Source organism: Lithobates pipiens, unplaced genomic scaffold, assembly GCF_037356315.1.
Source record: "Lithobates pipiens isolate NorthernLeopardFrog02 unplaced genomic scaffold, aLitPip1_a1.2 Scaffold_23, whole genome shotgun sequence".
In the NCBI taxonomy this organism is placed as follows: Eukaryota; Metazoa; Chordata; class Amphibia; order Anura; family Ranidae; genus Lithobates; species Lithobates pipiens.
This window is the reverse complement of record NW_027507785.1, coordinates 277,764,042-277,778,976: the sequence shown is the minus strand read 5'-3', so window position 1 is coordinate 277,778,976 and position 14,935 is coordinate 277,764,042. Positions and strand designations below refer to the sequence as shown.

Below are 14,935 nucleotides of genomic sequence, written 5' to 3'. Positions count from 1 at the left end.
CGGCGCCCCCAGCCCCCCCGTTTTACTTACCTCACCCCTCAAAGTCCCGCGCTCGTCCCCCGACGTCCTTTCCACCGTTCAGCCTTGCTGCTGATTGGCTGGAGTGGATGAATGGAAAGCAGCGCAGCCATTGGCTCGCGCTGCTGTCAATCACATAAACTGACGCGGAGCGCCGGGGGGCGGAGCCGTGTGATACAGCGAGCGGTTATAGCCACTGGCTGTATCACGGGAGCGCGCCTGCAGATGCTTCTCACCATGCGAGGGAGCTCGCATGAACGTGAGAAGCACCTGCGGGAGGAAGCCGAGACAGCCACCGAGGGACCCCAGAAGAGCAGGTTCGGGGCCACTCTGTGCAAAACGAGCTGCACAGTGGAGGTAAGTATAACATGTTTGTTATTTAAAAAAAAAAAAATAATCACTTTACAATCCCTTTAATGCTGCTACCTTGAAAAAGAGAATACAATAGTACACTTCACAATTCAGATTTTGGATAATGTGTAGGGGGTGCTAATTAGCAAAAAATGAATCATCAACGTGAATAATAACCCTCTCATTAACAATCAATAATTTACCACTTTTTAACAAATATCATATGTGCAACTACTCATAGTACATTCACCATAATATGTACCTAAAATGAATTTAAACAACAATTCACACATTCATGTGATAACACCCCAGTGACAGCAATTACTGCAACAACTAGAGTGTAAAAGTCCTTGAAATTTTAACTATTCCAAATAAAAGTTCCTCTATAGCGTGATGTGATTGTCACATACAAAACGATGACAGATCTTTCATGTAGAGAGATGTAGACACTATCCTGTGTTATGTCTGTGAGATTATTCTAATGATGTCAATATTGAATTGGATTTCATCCTTTTTTTTTTTTTTGTATGTCACTGACTACTCTTAACCACTTTCAGGCCGGACCAATTTGCTGGTCAAAGACCAGACCACTTTTTGCGATTCGGCACTGCGTCGCTTTAACCACTTAAGGACCGCCGTATTGCCAATGTACGTCATTACAATGGCACAGGCAGGCACAAACACGTACATGTACGTGCCTGCCTTCCAGTGGGTGAAGGGTCCAATCGGACCCCCTCCCGCTGGATACGACGGTCCGGTTCGCTCCAGGAGCGTTCCGTGATGAGGGGATGGCCGTTGGTTTTCGGCCACCCCCTCTGGATCGCTCCTGGCCAATGAGAAGCTTCCTCCCACTGTGTATTGTTTACACAGGAAGGAGGAAGTGATGTCATTCTCCTCAGGGCGGTCTTTTTGACCGGACTACGAGGAGAAGACACAAAGTAAGTGTGCACCAACACTACACTGACATGTAGGTACACACAGGCACACAAACCCCCCCCCCCCCCGATCGCCCCCCCCCCCCCCCCCCCCAGTCACAGTGTCACTGATTGCATTGATCATTTCTTTACTGATCACTGCATTCAGTGTCAGTTGTGACAGTAAAAACTGTCAGGACAGTTAGTGTTAGGTCCAGGGTAGCCCCCTATCACCCCCCAATAAAGATTTAACCCCCTGATTGCCCCTAGAGTTAGCCCTTTCACCCCCTTTTGCCAGTGTCACTAAGCGATCATTTTTCTGATCGCTGCATGTGTCGCTAGTGTCGCTAGGTAGCTAGTTATTTTTTTAGGTTCACCGCCAGGTTTTTATATCGCTAGGTACCCCGATATACTACCCAATAATGGTTTTAACCCCCTGATTGCCGCTAGTTAACCCTTTCACCCCCTTTTGCAGTGTCACTAAGCGATCGTTTTTCTGGTCGCTGCATTAGTGTCGCTACAGTCGCTAGGTCGCTAGTTATTTTTTTAGGTTCACCGCCAGGTTTTTATAGCGCTAGGTACCCCGATATACTACCCAATAATGGTTTTAACCCCCTGATTGCCGCTAGTTCACCCTTTCACCCCCTTTTGCCAATGTCACTAAGCGATCATTTTTCTGATAGCTGCATCAGTGTCGCTAGTGTCGCTAGGTAGCTAGTTATTTTTTTAGGTTCACCGCCAGGTTTTTATATCGCTAGGTACCCCGATATACTACCCAATAATGGTTTTAACCCCCTGATTGCCGCTAGTTAACCCTTTCACCCCCTTTTGCCAGTGTCACTAAGCGATCGTTTTTCTGATCGCTGCATTAGTGTTGCTACAGTCGCTAGGTAGCTAGTTATTTTTTTAGGTTCACCGCCAGGTTTTTATAGCGCTAGGTACCCCGATATACTACCCAATAATGGTTTTAACCCCCTGATTGCCGCTAGTTAACCCTTTCACCCCCTTTTGCCAGTGTCACTAAGCGATCATTTTTCTGATCGCTGCATCAGTGTCGCTAGTGTCGCTAGGTAGCTAGTTATTTTTTTAGGTTCACCGCCAGGTTTTTATAGCGCTAGGTACCCCGATATACTACCCAATTATGGTTTTAACCCCCTGATTGCCGCTAGTTAACCCTTTCACCCCCTTTTGCCAGTGTCACTAAGCGATCATTTTTCTGATCGCTGCATTAGTGTCGCTACTGTCGCTAGGTCGCTAGTTATTTTTTTAGGTTCACCGCCAGGTTTTTATAGTGCTAGGTACCCCCATATACTACCCTTTTGCCCCTAGTTAACCCTTTCACCAGCAATCACAGTATAAGTGTCACTGGTGACGCTGGTTAGCCAGTTAGTTATTTAGGTTCCCCGTCAGGTTTTTATATAGAGCCAGGGACCCCCATATACTACCTAATAAAAATTTGAACCCCCTGATTGCCCCTAGTTAAACCTTTCACCACTGATCACCATATAAGTGTTACGGATGACTCTGGTTAGTTTGTTTTTTATAGCATCAGGGCACCCACCATTTATTACCCAATAAAGGTTTAACCCCCTGATCACCCGGCGGGTGATATCAATTAGGTTTTAGGGTCAGGGTCTGCGTCGCCCCAGGCAGCGCTAGGTTAGTGCCAGTACCGCTAACACCCACGCGCAAAGCATAAGCCTCCCGTAGTGGTATAGAATCTGAACAGATCAATATCTGATCTGATCAGATCTATACTAGCGTCCCCAGCAGTTTAGGGTTCCAAAAAAACGCATTGTTAGCGGGATCAGCCCAGATACCTGCTAGCACCTGCGTTTTGCCCCTCTGCCCAGCCCACCCAAGTGCAGTATCGATCGATCACTGTCACTTACAAAACACTAAACACATAACTGCAGCGATCGCAGAGTCAGGCCTGATCCCTGCCATCGCTAACAGGTTTTTTGGTAGCATTTTATATTTAAATCCGGAAGGCAGTGCTTGGTTTCGGGGGCCCGTACGTGGCTAGGCTCCCAAAAAGTCCCCCACATGTGGTATCCCCGTACTCGGGAGAAGCAGCAGAATTTATTTTGGGGTGTAATTTGACTTATGCCCATAGCATGTGTGAGCAATATATCATTTAGTGACAACTTTGTGCAAAAAAAAAAAAAGTTTGTAATATTCCCGCAACTTGTGGCAAAATATAAAATATTCCATGGACTCAACATGCCTCTCAGTAAATAGCTTGGGGTGTCTACTTTCCAAAATGGGGTCATTTTGGGGGGTTTTGTGCTAGGTAGTGAGGAGTAAAATCAAAAATTTACACCCTTAGAAATAATGAAGGTGGTGATTGGTTTTCGGGGTGCCGTGCGCGACTAGACTCCCAAAAAGTCCCACACATGTGGTATCCCCATACTCGGGAGAAGTAGCGGAATATATTTTGGGGTGCAATTCCACATATAACCATGGCATGTGTGAGCAATATATCATTTAGTGACAACTTTTTGTAAAAAAATAAAAAAAAATTATTTTTTGTCATTATTCAATCCCTTGGGACAAAAAAAAAAATATTCAATGGTCTCAACATGTCCATCAGAAAATAGCTTGGGGTGTCTACTTTCCAAAATGGGGTCATTTGGGGGGGTTTTGTGCCATCTTGGCATTTTATGGCCTTCAAAACTGTGATAGGTAGTGAGGAGTAAAATAAAAAAATGTATGCCCTTAGAAATCCTGAAGGCGGTGCTTGGATTTCAGGGGTCCCGTACGCGGCTAGGCTCCCAAAAAGTCCCATACATGTGGTATCCCCATACTCAGGAGAAGCAGCAGAATGTATTTTGGGGTGTCATTTCACATATGCCCATGGCATGTGTGAGCAATATATCATTTAGTTTTTTTTTTGTCATTATTCAATCCCTTAGGATAAAAAAAATTAATATTAAATGGGCTCAACATACCCATCAGCAATTTCCTTGGGGTGTCTACTTTCCAAAATGGGGTCATTTGGGGTTTGTACTGCCCTGCCATTTTAGCACCTCAAGAAATGAGATAGGCAGTCATAAATTAAAAGCTGTGTAAATTCCAGAAAATGTACTCTAGTTTGTAGACGCTATAACTTTTGCGCAAACCAAAAAATATACGCTTATTGACATTTTTTTTACTAAAGACATGTGGCTGAATAAATTTTGCCCTCAATGTATGACTAAAATTTAGTTTATTCGATTTTTCTTATAACAAAAAGAAGAAAATATCTTTTTTTTTCAAAATTTTCGCTCTTTTTCCATTTATATCGCAAAAAAAAAAAATCGCAGAGGCAATCAAATACCATCAAAAGAAAGCTCTATTTGTGGGAAGAAAAGGACGCAAATTTCGTTTGGGTGCAATATTGCATGACCGCGCAATTACCAGTTAAAGCAGCGCAGTGCGAAATTGGAAAAAGACCTCTGGTCCTTAAGGTGTTTATTGGTCCGGGGCTGAAGTGGTTAACTGACAATTGCGCGGTCGTGCGACGTGGCTCCCAAACAAAATTGATGTCCTTTTTTTCCCACAAATAGAGCTTTCTTTTGGTGGTATTCGATCACCCCTGCGGTTTTTATTTTTTGCGCTATAAACAAAAATAGAGCAACAATTTTGAAAAAAACGCATTATTTTTTACTTTTTGTTATTATAAATATCCCCCAAAAATATATAAAAAAACATTTTTTTCCCTCAGTTTAGGCCGATACGTATTCTTCTACATATTTTTGGTAAAAAAAATCGCAATAAGCGATTATTGATTGGTTTGCGCAAAAGTTATAGCGTTTACAAAATAGGGATAGTTTTATAGCATTTTTATTAATAATTTTTTATTATTTTTTTTTACTAGTAATGGCGGCGATCAGCGACATTGTGGGGGACCCATCGGACATTTTTGACACATTTTTGGGACCATTGTCATTTATACAGTAATCACTGCTATATAAATGCAGTGATTCCTGTGTAAATGACACTGGCAGTGAAGGGGTTAACCAGTGGGTGGCAGTGTAGGGGTTAAGTGTTCCTAGGGGCGTGTTACTAACTGTGGGGGGGTTGGGCTTTCATTTAGTGAACACTGATCTCTGCTCCAATCACATGGAGCAGAGATCAGCGTCACTAGTTGCTAGGCAGAATGGAGAAATGTTGTTTACAACAGCACTTCTCCATTCGGCTGCTCCGTGAGACGATCGCGGGGATGCCCGCGGCGATCGAGTCCGCGGGTCCCGCGACCGGACTCACGGGGTCCCGACCAGCGCGGGAGCGCGCCGCCAGCGGTGCGCTCCCGATGGCAGGGCGGCAAACTTAAAGGGACGTACATGTACGCCCATTTGCCTGCCCGTGCCATTCTGTCGACGTACATCGTCGTGCGCTGGTCAGCAAGTGGTTAAAGTGGGGTGCCCCCTAAAAAAAATTTTTTAAAAGTCAGCAGCTACAAATACTGCAGCTGTTGACTTTTAATAATCGGACACTTACCTGTCCCAGGATCCAGCGATGCGGGGAACGAAGCCCCCCCTTGTTCCCCGCTCCGCTCGCGGCGCCGGTATTCTTACTGTGGGCACCTGGCTTTGGCTTCACAGCCGGGCACCCACTGCGCATGCACGAGCGGTGATACGCCACACAGTCATCTGGGACACGTGACAGGTCCCAGATGACTGTGCAGCGCGAGGGGAAGTGATGTCACCAGCCTGGGCATTGAAGAAGGCAGACTACGAGGGACCCCCTAGCAACGGGCATTTAGAGGTGAGTAAAAAAAAAATCCAATAATGATTTTTTTGGGTGGCAACACCACTTTAAATAAAGAATTATTTATAATTCTTTTTATTATAAAAAAAGAGATCATACCTGGAGTTCAGCTTTTAGGTTACATACACATCTGCATCTTTCATGCTGTGTCCTTTAAAAATAATTTACCGGTATATGTGCTGACATGTATTTTTATGGAAGAGGCATTTGCTGAAAACTGGACCAGATGCAGACTAGACCCCACACTATAGCACAGAGGTTTTTGGGGAGAGCTTTAGGCTGCATTCACATCTGAGCATTTTCAGCTCATAAAACACTTGTAAAACACCTGAAAAAAATGCTTGAAAAACACCCAACATGCAAAATCCCATTCATTTCAATGGCACCTGTTCACATCTGAGCATTTTGTCACCTGAAGCAAAACGCCTGAAAAATGCCCTAAGCTCAAAAAAGAACACAAGCTTCTTTGGGGCAGATTACAGGCATTTTTCTGCTGTTTACATTGGTGACCTAAACAAAATCGCAGCAAAATTGCGGTAAAGAATCGCTGCAAGCTTGCGGTAAAAACACCCAACTTTGAAACGCTCAAGTGTGAATGCAGCCTTAGGGCTTTGGCCAGTAAAGGGTTAATTGTCTTGCAAATAAGCAGTCTTCACCGCAGCGGCAAAGTCAACTGATTTGGAGCACACCGCTGGTCTGTATATCATACCTTCCAACTATCTGAGATAAGAAAGTGGGACATAAGAAAAGATATCTGAGATAAGAAAAGTACAAATGACCCGCCCCCAGCCACGTCCTCTGTTATGCTGACCACAACAAATGCAATCAGTAAGAGGTGGAGAAAATGTTTAGTGCAGTCAAATGCCCTGTACAAACAGTCGGAAAAGGTCTGATCGGATTATATTGCCAATCGTGTGTGGGCTCTATCTGACTTTTTCAGACGGAAACAAATTTGAGAGCAGGATCTCAAATTTTCCGACAAAAAAATCCGATCTGACTTTTTTCCAATTGTTTGTAGAGAATTCCGATCGGACAAAGTGCCACGCATGCTCAGATCAAATTACAAGACCAAAGCTATTGACTACTAGCCGCAACGTAATCCCATCCTAACGAACGAACGTCACCACGTTCCGAACGATCAGATTTTCCGACAACTTTGTCCGACCGTATGTATGTAACACAAGTTTAGGACAAAATCCGTCGGAAAAAAATCAGACGGATTTTGTGGTTGGAATGTCCGACCGTGTGTACAAGGCATAACACTTTTAGTAGTATATTTTTCTAAACACATTTTATATATCAGACCAAAATCAGGGACAATTGTGGAGAAGAAAAGATGGATTTGGTTCCTAAAGAGGGACTGTCCCTTTAAATGAAGGAGGACATTGCTGTCTGGTATATATATAGTACAGATGTAACACAAATTGAGATGGGAGCTAAGCAAACTTATTAGAAGTTGGAATGCCAGGACTAGGGATGAGCCCGATGTTCGTGTCGAATGTAATTACGACTCGAACATCGGGTGTTCGCCAAACAGCAAACATTACGCAGTGTTCGTGGCATATTTGAAAGCCGTGGAACACCAATAAAGTCTATGGGACATTAACATGTAAAACCAAAAGTGCTCAGTCTAAAGGCTTATATGCAATTTATTTCCATAAAAAGTGTTTGGGGACCCGCTTCCTGCCCCAGGGGACGTGTTTCATGCAAAAACAAAAAGGTTTAAAAACTGATGTTTTTTCGGGAACAGTGATTTTTTTTTAAAGGGGTTGTAAAAGTTTGTGTTTTTTTCACTTTAATGCATCCTATGCAGTAAGATGAAAAAACACCTGGCTGTCACGGGCCCCCCAGCCCCCTGTTTTACTTACCTGAGCCTGTTCACCTGCTGTGCGCGTCCTCCAGAGTCCTCTTCTCAACTGCTTCTCAGCGTTGATTGGATAGATTGATAGGAACACAGCCATTGGCTCCCGCTGCTCTCAATCAAATCTAATGATGCGGCCACCAGGTGGCGGGACCGAGTCATATACTCTGTGTCTCGGGAGAGAGCTTCCCAGAGGGGGCTATCTATTGCGGGGAGGAGCCAAGACAGCCGCCGAGGGACCCCAGAACAGTAGGATTGGGGCCCCTCTGCGCAAAACAACCTGCACAATGGAGGTAAGTATGATATGCTTGTTATTTTTATTTTAATTAAACCTTTACAACCACTTTAAAGTGCAACAATAAAAATGAAATATTCCTTTAAATATCGTGCTTGGGGGGTGTCTATAATATGCCTGTAAAGTGGCACAATTTTCCTGTTTTTAAAACAGTACAACAGCAAAATTATATTTCTAAAGGAAAAAAAGTAATTTAAAACTGATCACAGCTATAATGAATTGTTGAGTCTTGGCAATATGGATAAAACTCATTGAAAAAAACTGTATGGGTTCCCTCCCAGTCCATTACCAGGCCCTTTGGGTCTGGTATGAATATCAAGGGGAACCCCGAACCAAAAATTAAAAAAAAATTGCGTGGGGGTCCCCCCAAAATCCATACCAGGCTCTTCAGGTCTGGTATGGAAATTAAGGAGAACCCTGCGCCAAATTACATTTTTACATTTTTTGCCCCTTAGGCCGCGTACACACGCGGGGACTGTTCGCCCAACTTTGTCCGCTGAACAGTGTTTCGGCGGACAGTCCGCCCGTGTGTGGGCTTTCAGCGGACAGTTTCAGCGAACAGTTTGCTGAACAAGGTTTTTCGGAATTTCCGAAAAACTGTCCGCTGAAACTTGGTTTCAGCGAACAGTCCCCTCGTGTGTAGGCTTGTTCGTCAAACTAAGTTCCGCGCATGCTCAGAAAGGATTTACACGCCGAAAGTTGTAATGCAGTGTATAGGACGTTGTATTTTCCGTCCCGTCGTACGTGCCATTCACGTCATCGCGCACGGTTTCAGCAAACTGTTCGTTCGTCGTGTGTGGGCAAGTCCGTCCATGCTAATTTTGAGCGGACTGTTTGCTGAAACTGTTTGACGGACAAAATTGAGCGAACAGTGCCCGCGTGTGTACGCGGCCTTAATATTAATACCAGACCCAAAGGGCCTGGTAATGTACTGGGGGGGAACAACCCATGCCATTATTTTCAATTAATTTTATCTATATTGCCGAGACAATTCATCACAGCCGCAATCAGTTTTAAATTACTTTTTTTCCTGTAGAAATGTCATTTTGCGGTGGTATTGTTCTAAACACGGGAAAACTGCGCCACTTTACAGGCATACTATAGACATCCCCCAGGCACAATATTTAAAGGAATATTTCACTTTTATTGTTTCACTTTAAGCATTATTAAAATCAGTGCTTCTGAAAAAACATCAGTTTTTAACACTTTTATTGCACTGATATATGTCCCCTGGGGCATTACCCAGGTCCCCAAACACTTTTTATGACAATAACTTGCATATAAACCTTTAAAATTAGCACTTTAGATTTTTCATGTTCGTGTCCCATAGACTTTAATGGTGCTCGCCTGTTCGCATGTTCTGCTGCAAACCAAACCGGGGGGGGGGGGGGGGGTGTGTTCAGCATAACTTTGCCATACAACCCATAAGAAAGAATGGTCAACTCTGGGCAGACATCCGTATGAAAAACATACAGGAGCTGGTTTACCTGCCAAAGGATCTTTATTTCTGTCTATCCAGCCATGAGATTCACACAGCTCTGTTACAGAGTACAGTCCTGTCTGCAGTACAGGTCTTGCCCCTCCCCCTGCCTGTGACTGGACAGTGAAGAAGCAGACTAGTAAGCTCATCTCACTGTCGCTCTGCTCATTCCTCCTATCAGCATGTGCGCTGCACTGCAGCAGGACCGTTTGGCTCCTTGTGCTGCTCCTCCTTCACCTAGTCCGAGCTCTGCTGTACAGAGGCTGATGCCATATCAAATTCAGGTACTTGCATAAGAAAAAACATAAATTTAAAGCGTTTGTTACCTCAACACTTAATATTACCAATATGTGCCCGGTGTAAAATGTACTTGACTGAGAAAGTATCCTTTTTACTTTGTATTGCTTCCTTTGTGTGAAATTCCTGATGTTCCTGTCAGTCCCACTGCTTTCCTATTAAAAAATGACCACAGTAAGCAGGAGAGCACACTGTGGTCAGTTCTCTAGCTATGCTATGAACTCAGTGTGCTCTCCTCCAATAATCAGACCCCCCCCCCCCCCCCCCGCACAGCCATTCACTGGAAAGCTCAGTGTACTGCTGTTTCTCCTCCCCCCAGCTCTTATGCAGCTGTGAACATAGGGAATATGATCATTTATTTAAAAAAAAGGAGAAAAAGATATCTATGTATTTTTTGTATATCTTACGGAAATGTTTTGCCTTTCCTTTCTATTTTGAACTGAATGGATTGTTTTACAAGGTGATTGTTTACAATCACATTAAGTCTGTATTAATACATACAGAGCTGCAACAACGTGGGGATGAGTTACTAGAACTGGAGAATGCAACATCTGGTGCAGCTGTGCATGGCAGCCAATCAGCATCTAACTTTTGCTTGTTAAATTAAGCTTTGACAAAAAACCTGGAAGCTGATTGGTTTCTATGCAGAGCTGCACTCGATTTTGCACTCTCCAGTTTTTTTAAATCAGCCCCTGTGAGACTTTTGCAGCAGTTAGAATTCGTTGTTGAAACTGAAATAAACAACCACTAAAATGTTTTTTTTTTAATAATTAAATAGCAAAAGTCCAAGCTATAGTAACTCACAGCAATCAGAAATAGAAGTCCTCATTTAATATAACTTTATAAATCTTGTATTAAAATAATAATAATAATAATATAATAATGCTACTGAGTTTTCCCACATCATCTGCTCATTGCTCTGGCTAACTGAATAACCTTGGATGGCTTATTTAAATAGTATATAATATAAAACAAAATACTATCAATAAGGAACGTTTAAGTGAATCTGCCACACGTGGAGCAAGAACACAGCCAAAGTTTGCACTGATTAAATTCATACTGCCATTGCTGAGTAATCAACAGAGTAAAATGTCCAAACACTCAGCAAGAAGCTGAATACGTCCACAGAATTTAGTATTCTATCAGGACATGAAATTAGATTGTTTTAGATCTCATTTGTAAGTTGCTTCATGGCCAAAGGCTCTTTGTTGGTGACAGATTCTTCACTCTTAACACAATGAAGTTTAATCGGACTTACCTCAACCACCACATGTAACTGTGCTCGTATGGGAAAAAACTGTTAGGGTCATCACAGCAGTATTTGAAGTCCTTAAATCCACAGCAGTATATAGCCCCCAGGTCACTGTCCACTCTGGGACAGCTAAAAGCCCCTACTAACACCTTCTCCACAGTGGTGTAGCTGGAGCACTCAGCGCTCATAGTCCTGGATACTTCACCCAGCAAACAACTCCGAAAAGACCCTGGAACTGCCAGTGTGTGGCTGGGGGGGGGATCCTGTCACCACCATCCCATGCTGTATAAGAGAAATGGTAGAGTCTATAGGAGAAACAAGACATGAGACCCTCACAGCAGCATCTTCAGCATCACTCTGCTCTCATCAGGACCACAGCTGCTGCCTTCATCCCTGTTTGATGGCTGATGGTGTATCTCTGTCTCCCTCTGCTGGGGATGAGAAGAAGCGTACTATAATATTGCTTTAACACTCAACGCAACCTCCTGAAACCACAGTCCTGGGACATAGTCCTTTAGCACCCAGCGCAAAAAGGCCAACGTGCAACTCAAAGTGAAGCCTGTAATCAAAAAAAGTGAGGATTTACACTCTGACCATAGGTATGCATATTAGGGTGTGCACTCCAAAGCTCAAACACACATGCGTGTGTTTTTATATAATATATATATATATATATATATATATATATATATATATATATATATATATATATATATATATTATACATATAGAGAGAGATAAATAGATAGATAGATAGATAGATAGATAGATAGATAGATAGATAGCTATTGGGACAGTGTGAAGCCTTGCCATGGTATGAGGTTAGCATATTGCTATAAAAAGGACACAGGATTCTATAGGTACAGTTTGAATGGTGGCAGTAGAGCATTTTTATTATTTTATTATTGTTCACAATTTAATATATTTTTTATTTTTTTACAATATCATTTTTTTTTTTTTTTTTAGGAGACCCGTTGGGGGGCTTTGGTGAAATATCAGGGGTCCAAACAGACCTCTGATGTCTCACTTTTGAGAAAGAAAAAGGGACTGAGGACAGAGGTTCACCAGTCCCATTCTCTGCAACCTCACCTTCACTGGACAGTGAATGAATGGGAAGTGCTCTATGCTGAGTGGAGTGCCTTCTTGTTTATTCACAAATGAATGCATAGGAAACACAGTTTATTATGCTTCTGTGAAGAATGAACACCATGAGTGATCCCCCTGTGTGCCTGCAGCAGCATCTGGGAGAAGAAGAGGGGGACATGGGGGGGGGGCCTGAACAGCAGGGGCAATCTACACCGCTCAGGGGGATTAGTATGTGCCCAGGCACATCTGGCACACCTACAGTATCTCACAAAAGTGAGTACACCCCTCACATTTTTTTAAATATTTTGTTATATATTTCCATGTGACAACACTGAAGAAATGACACTTTGCTACAATGTAAAGTAGTGAGTATACAGCTTGTATAACAGTGTAAATTTGCTGCCCCCTTAAAATAACTCAACACAGCCATTAATGTCTAAACCGCTGGCAACAAAAGTGAGTACACCCCTAAGTGAAAATGTTCAAATTGGGCCCAACTAACCATTTTCCCTTCCCGGTGTCATGTGACTCGTTAGTGTTACAAGGTCTCAGGTGTGAATGGGGAGCAGGTGTGTTAAATTTCTCTGAAGATCTGAAAAAAAAGAATTGTTCCTCTACAAAAAGATGGCCTAGGCTATAGCAAGATTGCCAAGACCCTGAAACTGAGCTGCAGCATGGTGGCCAAGACCATACAGTGGTTTAACAGGACAGGTTCCACTCAGAACAGGCCTCACCATGGTCAACCAAAGAAGTTGAGTGCACATGCTCAGTGTCATATCCAGAGATTGTCTTTGGGAAATAGACATATGAGTGCTGCCAGCATTGCTGCAGAGGTTAAAGGTCGGGGGTCACCCTGTCAGTGCTCAGACCATACACCGCACACTGCATCAAATTGGTCTGCATGACTGTCATCCCAGAAAGGAGCCTCTTATAAAGATGATGCACAAGAAAGCCTGCAAACATTTTGCTGAAGACAAGCAGACTAAGGACATGGATTACTGGAACCATGTCCTGTGGTCTGATGAGACCAAGATAAACTTATTTGGTTCAAATGGCAACCTATGAAGCTCTGGTGAACTCCATGCCCAAGAGAGTTAAGGCAGTGCTGAAAAATAATGGTGGCCACACAAAAAATTTACACTTTGGGCCCAATTTGGACATTTTCATGTAAGGGTGTACTCACTTTTGTTGCCAGCGGTTTAGACATTAATGGCTGTGTGTTGAGTTATTTTGAGGGGACAGCAAATTTACACAGTTATACAAGCTGTACACTCACTACTTTATATTGTAGCAAAGTGACATCTCTTCAGTGTTGTCACATGAAAAGATATAATAAAATATTTACAAAAACTTTTGTGATTCTGTATGTCAGTGACCACTTTGTTATGGTGGCCATACACGCTTCAATAAATGATTGATTTCTTTTCCTACCAATCTCTTTCAATCAGAATATGCCCCAAAGTTATCTTATTTTTGGACAGTTTCTAGAAAATGAAGAAACATGCTAATATTTATGGGGGTTAAAACATGGAGCTTGGTAAAGATGCATTAGAGACATTGATGTACAGGGGGAGGTGAAAGCATTTATGTAAAGGTCACATACAGCGGGAAGAAGGAAATGAAAAGGTTAATGTGCAGAATTGCCAGATAAGGGATGTGAAGGGTTAATATAATATACAGGTTTACTTACAGACACAATGGATATCAGATGTATTGGGGGGGGGGGGGGCATGAAAATATGGCCCCAGAGTCAGTGGAATTGAATGAATGGACCGGCAGTTGATGCTGCAGATCCATTCATTAATTTCCCATCACTAACCTATGATTCCTCTCATTCGTTAATTATTTTTGCAGTGTACTGTATATCCCACCTAACACAAATTGTAAAGTTGCCATGCAAGTTAATCTAAGCCCTTGTACACACGGTCGGACATTCTGACAACCAAATCCGTTGGATTTTGTCCGACGGATTTTGTCCGAAACTGTTGCATACACACGGTCGGACAAAGTTGTCGGAAAATCCTATTGCACATAACATGATGACGTTATTTCGTTACGACGGGACTACGTTCAGGTTAGTAGCCAATAGCTTTGGTCTAGGAATTTGATCTGAGCATGCGTGGCACTTTGTCCATCGGAGTAGGCTACACATGATCGGAGTATGTCCGATCGGAGCATTTTGACGGAAAATTTTAAGGACAAGTTGGAAAACTTGGTCCATCGGATACTCTGACGGAAACAGTCCGATGGAGATCACACACAGTCGGATTATCCGACAAAACGGTCCGATAGGACACACTCCATCGGAATCTCCGACCGTGTGTACAAGGGCTAAGAGTCTGTGAGTGCTCAGACGGCAAAGTACCCTGATGGAGTTTGCATAGGAGAAAGGGACTTTGAAGCAGTATTAAACCTAAACGCAAATATTTATTTTATTGCAGCTTACCAATTCTTAGATGGGATGGCTGTATTCGTTTTCTCATTTAGGCTTTTTTTTTCTTTTATTTTCACCTGGTGACCTGGCCAGTAAGTCTGTTGTTTTTAAAAAGAACAAACTCTCCAGCAGAATGTAGTTACAGGGATGAGACAAATCATTCAGCACTGGCAGGGGTGCAAACAATGATCAGTT

General features: G+C 42.9%; 1 protein-coding gene across 1 annotated transcript in view; it reads right to left on the bottom strand.

The window, feature by feature from the left end:
• Nucleotides 1-11,587, bottom strand: part of SHISAL2A (shisa like 2A) — a 198,405-nt gene extending 186,818 nt beyond the window's left edge. The window contains exon 1 of the mRNA XM_077453304.1: nt 11,227-11,587. Within this exon, the coding sequence (XP_077309430.1) occupies nt 11,227-11,408 (182 nt within the window). The 5' untranslated portion in view covers nt 11,409-11,587. The remainder of the gene's footprint in view (nt 1-11,226) is intronic.
• Between the last annotated feature and the right edge of the window lie 3,348 nt (nt 11,588-14,935).